At 48.8% G+C, this 13,525-nt stretch overlaps 1 protein-coding gene across 1 annotated transcript in view; it reads right to left on the bottom strand.

The window, feature by feature from the left end:
* arhgef3.2 (Rho guanine nucleotide exchange factor 3) overlaps window positions 1–12,854 on the bottom strand; it is a 143,906-nt gene extending 131,052 nt beyond the window's left edge. The window contains exon 1 of the mRNA XM_031901259.1: window positions 11,610–12,854. Within this exon, the coding sequence (XP_031757119.1) occupies window positions 11,610–11,668 (59 nt within the window). The 5' untranslated portion in view covers window positions 11,669–12,854. The remainder of the gene's footprint in view (window positions 1–11,609) is intronic.
* Between the last annotated feature and the right edge of the window lie 671 nt (window positions 12,855–13,525).

Raw genomic sequence — 13,525 nt, 5'->3', positions numbered from 1 at the left:
GGGCAAGATGGAGACAGTAGGGCAGGATGGAGACAGTAGGGCAAGATGGAGACAGTAGGCAAGGATGAGACAGTAGGCCAAGATTGAGACAGTAGGTGTAGAGAGCAAGATGGAGACAGGTAGGGACCAAGATGGAGACAGTAGGGCAAGATGAGACAGTAGGCAAGATGGAGACAGTCTAGGGAAGATGGAGGGAGCACAGTAGGGCAGGATGGAGACAGTAGGGCAAGATGGAGACAGTAGGGCAGGATGGAGAACAGTAGGGCAAGATGGAGACAGTAGGCAAGATGGAGACAGTAGGGCAAGATGGAGACAGTAGGGCAAGATGGAGACAGTAGGGCAGGATGGAGACAGTAGGGGATGGACAGGCAAGATGGAGACAGTAGGGTAAGATGGAGACAGTAGTAGAAGTCAGATATCCGCAGGATTTACATATAACAATGAGTTAAAATTCGATCTTTTTTTGATTGGCTGCTCAATACACATACCAACCAGGTAACCAAGCATCTGAGCAGTAACGTATGCAAATGGACGACCCCGCCTTGCCAGGAACACCCGCCTACTAAATAAACCCTTTCATTGCTGCCCTACTAATGAGCTATAATTAATATGATTCACACACAAGTCTGATGCTCTTCCTGTCCTGCTGAACTATAACTCCCAGCATTCCCTGACAGAGGAACAGACTTAATATACCAGAGAATAAGCTAGTGGACCAAGGCTCTAACTATGGCAATTCCTCAGCCTGCCATTTTCACAATCAGGTCCAGACTGGGATTCAAAAAAAGCATTTCCAGTATACAGAGGCCCAAACAGCCCCAAACCAACCCAATAAATAGTAACTGTCTATGGCAGTGCTGTCCAACTGTCGGCCACCTCTGTGGGGCCCCCACCCGTCTGGCTGCTGTGGCTGCTTACCTTTGTGTGAGCATTAAAAGGTATCAGTACTCAGATTAACTGTACCACACCCATTGCTCAGACCCAAGATCTATGCTGCCTGTGTGTGCCATACTCTGCCTGCCCTACCCTGCCTGTGTGTGCCATACTCTGCCTGCCCTATGCTGCCTGTGTGTGCCATACTCTGCCTGCCCTACCCTGCCTGTGTGTGCCATACTCTGCCTGCCCTACCCTGCCTGTGTGTGCCATACTCTGCCTGCCCTATGCTGCCTGTGTGTGCAATACTCTTGCCTTTCCTATGCTGCCTGTGTGTGCCATACTCTGCCTGCCCTATGCTGCCTGTGTGTGCCATACTCTGCCTGCCCTATGCTGCCTGTGTGTGCAATACTCTGCCTGCCCTATGCTGCCTGTGTGTGCCATACTCTGCCCGCCCTATGCTGCCTGTGTGTGCCATACTCTACCTGCCCTATGCTGCCTGTGGGTGCCATACTCTGCCTGCCCTATGCTGCCTGTGTGTGCCATACTCTACCTGCCCTATGCTGCCTGTGTGTGCCATACTCTACCTGCCCTATGCTGCCTGTGTGTGCCATACTCTACCTGCCCTATGCTGCCTGTGGGTGCCATACTCTGCCTGCCTATGCTGCCTGTGTGTGCCATACTCTACCTGCCCTATGCTGCCTGTGTGTCGCCATACTCTGCCTGCCCTATCCTGCCTGTGTGTGCCATACTCTGCCTGCCCTACCCTGCCTGTGTGTGCCATACTCTTCCTGTCATATGCTGCCTGTGTGTGCCATACTCTGCCTGCCCTATGCTGCCTGTGTGTGCCATACTCTACCGGCCCTATGCTGCCTGTGGGTGTCATACTCTGCCTGCCCTATGCTGCCTGTGTGTGCCATACTCTGCCCGCCCTATGCTGCCTGTGTGTGCCATACTCTCTCTGCCCTATTATTATTTTGTATTTTCCAACTGTGTACGTGGGACCTGGTGTCCTTCTTTCTGCTGGGCCAAAGAGGGTTCAATCTAATAGTGCAGCTCTGGCCTGATTTCCCCTTAGGACCAATTTAATGCTCTTATTAGCTACAATCCAAGCCCCAGACTATGCTAAATAATGTCCTTTTTACTGCCAGTTATTATTCTTGCGTTGGCAACCCTAGACCCGCAGCTCTCTTCAGGGCCTGGGGGCCAAACAGTCATAACTGCCCCAGCTGGGTGGCCAAATCAGACAGAGGCGTCACCGTACAGGTGGATCGTTCCGTGCCGCTGCCAGTAATATAAATCCCTCTTATTGCCCAATCTCCCCAAACCAATTACACAATGATGGACTCGATGCAATGGCAGAGCATTAACGGCAAAGTCTCCCATTGAATAAGGGCCATTCTCTCCGACTGCCTTTTGTCAGCGGCCAGAGAGAGGCCGATCCGCTCTGATTGGCAGATCCGTGTAGCGGCGGGGGGTCTGATCCCCTCTGTAAGTAGCAGCAAAGTGGCACAGAGCAACGGAGCTGCTGATTCAGTGGTTTTATTATCCCCTCCCTGGCACCTTGGCACGCACCTCGTTAGTAATGAATCATCATTAGCAGATATTAATTACACATCTATAAAATATGCACCGCCTTGTGCCACCCTGAATGTAACGAGGGCAAATAGCGCTAGGGAGAAGTGTTTATTTAATTATATCTTAGTTGGGATCAAGTACAGGTACTGTTTTATTATTACAGAGAAAAGGGAATCATTTAACCATGAAATAAACCCAATAGGGCTGTTCTGCCCCAATAAGGGGTAATTATATCTTAGTTGGGATCAAGTACAGGTACTGTTTTATTATTACAGAGAAAAGGGAATCATTTAACCATGAAATAAACCCAATAGGGCTGTTCTGCCCCAATAAGGGGTAATTATATCTTAGTTGGGATCAAGTACAGGTACTGTTTTATTATTACAGAGAAAAAGGAATCATTTAACCATTAAATAAACCCAATAGGGCTGTTCTGCCCCAATAAGGGGTAATTATATCTTAGTTGGGATCAAGTACAGGTACTGTTTTATTATTACAGAGAAAAGGGAATCATTTAACCATGAAATAAACCCAATAGGGCTGTTCTGCCCCAATAAGGGGTAATTATATCTTAGTTGGGATCAAGTACAGGTACTGTTTTATTATTACAGAGAAAAGGGAATCATTTAACCATTAAATAAACCCAATAGGGCTGTTCTGCCCCAATAAGGGGTAATTATATCTTAGTTGGGATCAAGTACAGGTACTGTTTTATTATTACAGAGAAAAGGGAATCATTTAACCATGAAATAAACCCAATAGGGCTGTTCTGCCCCAATAAGGGGTAATTATATCTTAGTTGGGATCAAGTACAGGTGACTAATTGCCTGTTGTGTCTCTGCCCGAAGCCAGCAATCAAGCTCTAGGGACACACGGAGCTACTAGTAGCAGCTACTTGTTGTGGCTACTAAAACAGACAATGCTGATCATTTACTGATAACTGTCTCTATGTGTGTTTAGCAGAGGCAATTCTCAGTACTGTCTATGGCAGGGGATTTTCTGGGGTTTAGTAGCCGTGAAAAAGTAGCTGCTACTAAGTAGCTCTGTGTGTATTTGCCCTAAGATGCGCTGATGGAAAACTAATTATTATTGGTATTAAACCAACACTGACTAAAGGATGACAGTTACAGGACTAATCCTATGAGGGGCTTTAATGGCAGAGAGGTCTCTAAAAACTGGGGAAAGTCAGTGTATTATTAACACCTGGCAGTATTTTATCTGTAAATGAAAATTGCCAAATATCTATACTTCCCCAGATAGAGGCAATTCCCTCCCTAGTTACAGCAATGTTTACAGGAAGGAAAGGATAGACATTTTCCCTGGAATTGATCCAGAGAATCAGTTATTTCCCCTTCGGTGTTTGATCTGATGACTGATTGGTGGGAAAGGTGAAACTGCTGGAATCTAAATGTCACGTTATTTGGGAAAAAGGGAGGGAGGTGCCATAGTGTTTCCCTTAGACAGTACAGTATGGGGGTACAGCTTATTGTGTGCCCAGAACATTCCCTCTCTGTATATTTGTATATATACATATGGGTAGGGGGTGCCATAGTGTTTCCCTTAGACAGTACAGTATGGGGGTACAGCTTATTGTGTGCCCAGAACATTCCTTCTCTGTATATTTGTATTTATACATATGGGTAGGAGGTGCCATAGTGTTTCCCTTAGACAGTACAGTATGGGGGTACAGCTTATTGTGTGCCCAGAACATTCCTTCTCTGTATATTTGTATTTATACATATGGGTAGGAGGTGCCATAGTGTTTCCCTTAGACAGTACAGTATGGGGGTACAGCTTATTGTGTGCCCAGAACATTCCTTCTCTGTATATTTGTATTTATACATATGGGTAGGAGGTGCCATAGTGTTTCCCTTAGACAGTTACAGTATGGGGGTACAGCTTATTGGTGTGCCCAGAACATTCCCTCTCTGTATATTTGTATTTATACATATGGGTAGGGGGTGCCATAGTGTTTCCCTTAGACAGTACAGTATGGGGGTACAGCTTATTGTGTGCCCAGAACATTCCTTCTCTGTATATTTGTATTTATACATATGGGTAGGAGGTGCCATAGTGTTTCCCTTAGACAGTACAGTATGGGGGTACAGCTTATTGTGTGCCCAGAACATTCCTTCTCTGTATATTTGTATTTATACATATGGGTAGGGGGTGCCATAGTGTTTCCCTGTCAGTACAGTATGGGGGTACAGCTTATTGTGTGCCCAGAACATTCCTTCTCTGTATATTTGTATTTATACATATGGGTAGGGGGTGCCATAGTGTTTCCCTTAGACAGTACAGTATGGGGGTACAGCTTATTGTGTGCCCAGAACATTCCTTCTCTGTATATTTGTATTTATACATATGGGTAGGGGGTACCATAGTGTTTCCCTGTCAGTACAGTATGGGGGTACAGCTTATTGTGTGCCCAGAACATTCCTTCTCTGTATATTTGTATTTATACATATGGGTAGGAGGTGCCATAGTGTTTCCCTTAGACAGTACAGTATGGGGGTACAGCTTATTGTGTGCCCAGAACATTCCTTCTCTGTATATTTGTATTTATACATATGGGTAGGGGGTGCCATAGTGTTTCCCTTAGACAGTACAGTATGGGGGTACAGCTTATTGTGTGCCCAGAACATTCCTTCTCTGTATATTTGTATTTATACATATGGGTAGGGGGTACCATAGTGTTTCCCTGTCAGTACAGTATGGGGGTACAGCTTATTGTGTGCCCAGAACATTCCTTCTCTGTATATTTGTATTTATACATATGGGTAGGGGGTGCCATAATGTTTCCCTGTCAGTACAGTATGGGGGTACAGCTTATTGTGTGCCCAGAACATTCCTTCTCTGTATATTTGTATTTATACATATGGGTAGGAGGTGCCATAGTGTTTCCCTTAGACAGTACAGTATGGGGGTACAGCTTATTGTGTGCCCAGAACATTCCTTCTCTGTATATTTGTATTTATACATATGGGTAGGGGGTACCATAGTGTTTCCCTGTCAGTACAGTATGGGGGTACAGCTTATTGTGTGCCCAGAACATTCCTTCTCTGTATATTTGTATTTATACATATGGGTAGGAGGTGCCATAGTGTTTCCCTTAGACAGTACAGTATGGGGGTACAGCTTATTGTGTGCCCAGAACATTCCTTCTCTGTATATTTGTATTTATACATATGGGTAGGAGGTGCCATAGTGTTTCCCTGTCAGTACAGTATGGGGGTACAGCTTATTGTGTGCCTACCTATGAATCACCTCTGTACCAGTTCATGCCAGTCCCTGTTCCCTATCTGGTCCAACCTGCCCCGTGCCCATAAATAGCTGAGTTAGTGCCACCCAACAGAAACCAGACGTGACGCTGCCAGTCGCTCTGCCTTTTCTCTTGTAACTGGCGGCTCCTCTCAAACCCTTCGCTCTGTTTGTTCCAATCAGGTCCCTGAGTTCATTTGTATCAGGTTTAGTTTATTTATTATATAAATGGCTAAATTACATTTGTTAATACCTATAAAGCTGTACAAAACCATCTGAGAAGGGCCGGTCTCCAGGGAAACCACAGCGTTGTTACAGCCGTTCCACTTCCCTAAATGTGCCGGTCCCTTTATTAATTTTGTTGTTTATCTCTGTAGCTTTCAAGGTAAAAGAAAAATCCCCTTCCCTTTACACTGGAGTGGGACATTGCGCTGCAGAGATTTATAAGTGTCCCGTGCTGTCTGATTAATTTAGACTGTCTCTTTCCAGAGTATCCTGATGGATTATGGGTACTATTTTTGGCATATTTTGGTTCTAAATACAATTCATTGTAGCCAAAGGCCCATTCACTGCCCATTCACTCATACAGGGTTATTTCATATGATGCATTTATGGTTGAAATACACTGTATTCCAGCAAGGACTGCTAAAGGGAAACTAACCTCAAAACTTCCGTATTCTAATTATACTTACACGCCTTCCAGTATTTTAGAATTAATAATCATTGGGACATTTCAAGCCACACGAAATCAGGACATTTGTTATGTAAGCATTTTTGTACAGGCTATGGGCAAACTTAGGGGGCTGTTCCTGCTGAATTGTGCTTAGTACAGGGGAATCCCTATGTGCCATAGTTTTATGGTATCTCTCTGTACAGGCTATGAGCAAACTTAGGGGGCTGTTCCTGCTGAATTGTGCTTAGTACAGGGGAATCCCTATGCTTCTGATTGTGACCTTTGTGACAGAATGCTCTGTTATACAGATAGCTAGAATCTCAGCCATAAAGCAGGGCAGGACTGCTGCTTACAATGGGGGGGATCAGATAGGATCTGTGCCACTGTGACAGAATGCTCTGTTATACAGATAGCTAGAATCTCAGCCATAAAGCAGGGCAGGACTGCTGCTTACAATGGGGGGATCAGATAGGATCTGTGCCACTGTGACAGAATGCTCTGTTATACAGATAGCTAGAATCTCAGCCATAAAGCAGGGCAGGACTGCTGCTTACAATGGGGGGGATCAGATAGGATCTGTGCCACTGTGACAGAATGCTCTGTTATACAGATAGCTAGAATCTCAGCCATAAAGCAGGGCAGGACTGCTGCTTACAATGGGGGGGATCAGATAGGATCTGTGCCACTGTGACAGAATGCTCTGTTATACAGATAGCTAGAATCTCAGCCATAAAAACAGGGCAGGACTGCTGCTTACAATGGGGGATCAGATAGGATCTGTGCCACTGTGACAGAATGCTCTGTTATACAGATAGCTAGAATCTCAGCCATAAAACAGGGCAGGACTGCTGCTTACAATGGGGGATCAGATAGGATCTGTGCCACTGTGACAGAATGCTCTGTTATACAGATAGCTAGAATCTCAGCCATAAAGCAGGGCAGGACTGCTGCTTACAATGGGGGGATCAGATAGGATCTGTGCCACTGTGACAGAATGCTCTGTTATACAGATAGCTAGAATCTCAGCCATAAAACAGGGCAGGACTGCTGCTTACAATGGGGGGATCAGATAGGATCTGTGCCACTGTGACAGAATGCTCTGTTATACAGATAGCTAGAATCTCAGCCATAAAGCAGGGCAGGACTGCTGCTTACAATGGGGGGGATCAGATAGGATCTGTGCCACTGTGACAGAATGCTCTGTTATACAGATAGCTAGAATCTCAGCCATAAAGCAGGGCAGGACTGCTGCTTACAATGGGGGGGGGATCAGATAGGATCTGTGCCACTGTGACAGAATGCTCTGTTATACAGATAGCTAGAATCTCAGCCATAAAGCAGGGCAGGACTGCTGCTTACAATGGGGGGATCAGATAGGATCTGTGCCACTGTGACAGAATGCTCTGTTATACAGATAGCTAGAATCTCAGCCATAAAGCAGGGCAGGACTGCTGCTTACAATGGGGGGATCAGATAGGATCTATGCCACTGTGACAGAATGCTCTGTTATACAGATAGCTAGAATCTCAGCCATAAAGCAGGGCAGGACTGCTGCTTACAATGGGGGGATCAGATAGGATCTGTGCCACTGTGACAGAATGCTCTGTTATACAGATAGCTAGAATCTCAGCCATAAAGCAGGGCAGGACTGCTGCTTACAATGGGGGGATCAGATAGGATCTGTGCCACTGTGACAGAATGCTCTGTTATACAGATAGCTAGAATCTCAGCCATAAAGCAGGGCAGGACTGCTGCTTACAATGGGGGGATCAGATAGGATCTGTGCCACTGTGACAGAATGCTCTGTTATACAGATAGCTAGAATCTCAGCCATAAAGCAGGGCAGGACTGCTGCTCTGTGGGAGGAGCAGAAAGACACTATAATCAATCATTTCCAGAATCTTGTCTCCTACTAAACGTGACACTTTGGTTTCGGGCACAAACTAAATCCCAAGGTGAAACTGATCCCACAGTGAGAATATCGTGTTTGTTTTCTGACCCAGCAGGGGTTAATGCGGGTGAATCACCCAATGAGAGCGGCGCGGCTCCTATCATGTTACATTCCATGAATAATCAGCTGACTAATGCGCCAGTTGCTCGTTAGTGCAGATAATCAGCCCATTGTGCCGCCGAAATCTCTCTAATTCCCTGCTGAAGCCATAGAGTTGCCCCTGGGGGGGTGATATTAATCTGGGGGGCACCGCAAGTCTCTTATTCCTATTTACTAGGCCCTGCCCCCTGAGTAAGGTCCCACCCACTGCGTAAGGCCCATGGAACCTCCGCCAGTGGGGAAACAGCTGACTGCCAAGGGAAGGGCCACGCCTGCTGTCACATGATCTGCCTGGGGTATTATTAGCACTAGGTGTGGGGCAGTTCCCTGGGGCAGTTGTGCCTAAGCCAATCGTCAGCCTCAAATTCCTCGGTGGATTTAGTCTTCTTTTCCCTTAAATATGCCCAGATGGCTAATCCAAGGCCACAAGGAGTTAATAAAACCTTTGTTTCCCATGGCAACCAAGGAACAGCCAATGTTTTGCAAGCCAAGTGCAGTTAGAATAATAAAAGTAAGCATTTGATTGGTTGATACTGTTAACTGGGCGGGGCATCATTGTGTTTTCTTTGCCAACATCTGCCCCCTCAGTCTAACCCACAGATGCCATTGGATAACAGGAATTCCAATCAATTGTGCGAACCTTTTCCTTTAGGCCACGCCTATGTTTTGACCACACCCACTGAAATTCAAGTTCCATTCAATAGCCAATAGCAGCAGGCGGGACTCCAGACTGGGATCCAAGCTCCTCAAACAGAGACGGATGGAAACGTTACTAACACTGGGGGTCATTTATCAAAACAGGGCAAATTTGCCCGTGGGCAGTAACCCATAGCAACCAGTCAGCGATTGTTTTTTTTCAGCCAGCTGCAGGTAAAACAATAAATGCAACGATTTGATTGGTTGCCATGGGTTACTGCCTATGGGCAAATGTACCCAGTGTAGATAAATGACCCCCACCTTCTCTACAGGCCGAACAAGTCTCAACTACGTCTCTCCCTTTCCCTAAATAAGGGGCCCCAATAGCAAAGAGAGTGCTGCCTGCGTGTCGGGATGTCTCGCCGTTCTGCCTAGCCATGAGAGACTGCGCTGGGTCCTGATCGATGGCTGTGAATAAGCATTATCCCATTCCCATCAGTCCCTGCCCCAGTGAGCTTACAATCTAATGTCCCTATCCCATTCCCATCAGTCCCTGCCCCAGTGAGCTTACAATCTAATGTCCCTATCCCATTCCCATCAGTCCCTGCCCCAGTGAGCTTACAATCTAATGTCCCTATCCCATTCCCATCAGTCCCTGCCCCAGTGAGCTTACAATCTAATGTCCCTATCCCATTCCCATCAGTCCCTGCCCCAGTGAGCTTACAATCTAATGTCCCTATCCCATTCCCATCAGTCCCTGCCCCAGTGAGCTTACAATCTAAGGTCCCTATCCCATTCCCATCAGTCCCTGCCTCAGTGAGCTTACAATCTAAGGTCCCTATCCCATTCCCATCAGTCCCTGCCCCAGTGAGCTTACAATCTAAGGTCCCTATCCCATTCCCATCAGCCCCTGCCCCAGTGAGCTTACAATCTAAGGTCCCTATCCCATTCCCATCAGTCCCTGCCTAGTAAGCTTACAATCTAAGGTCCCTATCCCATTCCCATCAGTCCCTGCCCCAGTGAGCTTACAATCTAATGTCCCTATCCCATTCCCATCAGTCCCTGCCCCAGTGAGCTTACAATCTAAGGTCCCTATCCCATTCCCATAAGTCCCTGCCCCAGTGAGCTTACAATCTAAGGTCCCTATCCCATTCCCATCAGTCCCTGCCCCAGTGAGCTTACAATCTAAGGTCCCTATCCCATTCCCATCAGTCCCTGCCCCAGTGAGCTTACAATCTAAGGTCCCTATCCCATTCCCATCAGCCCCTGCCCCAGTGAGCTTACAATCTAAGGCCCCTATCCCATTCCCATCAGTCCCTGCCCCAGTGAGCTTACAATCTAAGGTCCCTATCCCATTCCCATCAGTCCCTGCCCCAGTGAGCTTACAATCTAAGGTCCCTATCCCATTCCCATCAGTCCCTGCCCCAGTGAGCTTACAATCTAAGGTCCCTATCACATTCCCATGAGTGATACTCAGAGTTCCCTGTATAACTCAGCCTGCAGCCTTGTGCCTTTATATGGGGGGCACAGAACCCCTCAGTGACTGCTAATATCCTTATCATTTACAGTAGGGGGTACATTATCCCTTATAATACATGAGTGATACTCAGAGTTCCCTGTATAACTCAGCCTGCAGCCTTGTGCCTTTATATGGGGGGCACAGAACCCCTCAGTGACTGCTAATATCCTTATCATTTACAGTAGGGGGTACATTATTCACTGTATATATATATATATAGGCCCATAGCAACCAGAAAACAATTTTCATTTCAACCAAGAGCTGCAAAACACGACATTAAATGTAGAAAAAAATAGAACAGACTGAACAAATAATGACCAACTGCAACTGCTTCCATTACATCGCTGCCTACATTATACTGAATTCAACTCCCCATCTCCCCTCTCTCTGTGTCTCTCTTTAATGTTTCCGCTGCCCCACCCCCACTGGTCCTTCACTTCCACTTAGTCCCCTGGTCTCCCCATCCAGCAAGACTCTAGCACCCGTCCAGCATGGCTCTAGAACCCCGCCCAGCAAGGTTTTGGAACCCCATCCAGCGGGGCTCTAGCACCCTGTCCAGCAGGACCCTGGCACCCCACCCAGCAGGGCTCTAGAACCCCCTTATCCAGACGGACTCTAGAACCCTGATCCAGCAGGGCTCTAGAACCCCCGGATCCAGAAGGACTCTACAACCCTGATCCAGCAGGGCTCTAGAACCCCCGGATCCAGAAGGACTCTACAACCCTGATCCAGCAGGGCTCTAGAACCCCCGGATCCAGAAGGACTCTACAACCCTGATCCAGCAGGGCTCTAGAACCCCCGGATCCAGAAGGACTCTACAACCCTGATCCAGCAGGGCTCTAGAACCCCAATCCAGTATGGCTCTAAGTTCTCTCAGGAAATGAGAATTTGGGGAATAATTTATCTCCCTACAGATGTTACAATGTATCTGACATTAGTATCCTGTTGGCACTGGGCATGGGCACAGTAAGGGGCACAATCATGGCATTTCTGCCTCAGTAACAGAATCTCCTACTCACCTCTCTGCCTCATTCTCGCCCACTCGGTACATGGGGGTCGGGGGGCTGCAGGTTTCCATTGGCGAGTTATTCCTGAAGGCGGAGCTTCCACGTATGGGTGTCTGGGGGTGCCCTGGGCTCTGTTCTTGAGGTGCCAGTGTCTCTCTGTTGGGGTTCAGCTGTGTCAGTAACCTGGGGTAGTTGTTATTGTAAGTCCTGGGGTTACTCCGTGCCAACGTTGGGGTGACAGCGTGCCAGTACTGAGATGCAGCTGTGCTAGTCCTGGCATTAACCTGTGCCAATGCTGATGTGGAGATGTGCCAGTCCTGGGGGTACCCTGTGCCAAGGTTAGGGTGCAGCTGTGCCAGTCTTGGGAATACCTTGTGTCAGTGTTAAAGTGCAGCTGTGCCAGTCCTGGGGTTACCCTGTGCCAAGGTTAGGGTGCAGTTGTGCCAGTCCTGGGGTTACCCTGTGCCAAGGTTAGGGTGCAGCTGTGCCAGTCTTGGGGTTACCCTGTGCCAAGGTTAGGGTGCAGCTGTGCCAGTCTTGGGAATACCCTGTGCCAAGGTTAGGGTGCAGCTGTGCCAGTCCTGGGGTTACCTCTTGCCAAGATTGGGGTGCAGCTGTGCCAGTCCTGGGGTTACCTCTTGCCAAGATTGGGATGCAGCTGTGCCAGTCCTGGGGTTACCTCTTGCCAAGATTGGGGTGCAGCTGTGCCAGTCCTGGGGTTACCTCTTTCCAAGATTGGGGTGCAGCTGTGCCAGTCCTGGGGTTACCTCTTGCCAAGATTGGGGTGCAGCTGTGCCAGTCCTGGGGTTACCCTGTGCCAGTGTTGGGAAGAAACCATCAGCCCTGTAGTTACCCTGTGCCAGAGCTGGGTGCAACTGTGCCAGTCCTGAACTTACCCTGTGCTGGTATTGGGGTGTAGATGTGTAATTCTTGGGGTTACTCCATGCCAGTATTGGGGGGATCCTGTGCCAATGTGCTACTGTATCAGTCCTGTGCAAATAGTGGGGTGCAGCTGCGTCGTTCGTGGGGTTACCCTGTGCCAGTATTAGGGTGCAGCTCTATAGAGTGGGTAAATCCTATGGTTTGTGTGCGACCCGTGCGATAATCTGCTATAAAAGGGGGGTTCCAGTTGCCCCGCTAAGTCGCACTTTGGGGGTTTCCCAGTCCGGACGCTGCGGCGCAGTTGCCCCGGTTTCTCGCTGCTGATCCTGCCGGTCCGGGGGCCACAGAGCTCAGTCCCAGGCGGGGAGACCGGCTGATCCCTCTGCCCCAAGCTCTGCCCGAAACTGCACCGCGCTGGCTCCGCCTCCCCCTCCCTCCCTCCCTCTCCGGCTCCTCTCCCTGCCCCCCTGTGCGGGGCCCTCCGGCTCCTCTCCCTGCCCCCCTGTGCGGGGCCCTCCGGCTCCTCTCCCTGCCCCCCTGTGCGGGGCCCTCCGGCTCCTCTCCCTGCCCCCCTGTGCGGGGCCCTCCGGCTCCTCTCCCTGCCCCCCTGTGCCTGGCCCTCCGGCTCCTCTCCCTGCCCCCCTGTGCGGGGCCCTCCGGCTCCTCTCCCTGCCCCTGTGCGGGGCCCTCCGGCTCCTCTCCCTGCCCCCCTGTGCGGGGCCCTCCGGCTCCTCTCCCTGCCCCTGTGCGGGGCCCTCCGGCTCCTCTCCCTGCCCCCCTATGCGGGGCCCTCCGGCTCACAGTTACATCGCTATACAAACAGGTTAGCGCCAGCATTGCGCCTCCCATCATCACCTGCGCGCAAATACTGTATAGTTACATATAGTTATAGTTTTATACATAGTTAGTTATATAGTTATAGTTAGTTATATGGGTCGGTGCATTAGAGCAGCCGGGGGGACAGTCCGACCCGCAGGGGCTTTTCCCAGTCATGTGACTCAGTATCCCGTGTCCTGGAATGAGGAAGAATAAACCGTAACCCTTTA

The sequence above is a fragment of the Xenopus tropicalis genome, chromosome 4 (genome assembly GCF_000004195.4).
Source record: "Xenopus tropicalis strain Nigerian chromosome 4, UCB_Xtro_10.0, whole genome shotgun sequence".
NCBI classification, from domain to species: domain Eukaryota; kingdom Metazoa; phylum Chordata; class Amphibia; order Anura; family Pipidae; genus Xenopus; species Xenopus tropicalis.
Note: the sequence above shows the minus strand (reverse complement) of the source record. Positions and strands in the feature narration are given on the sequence as shown.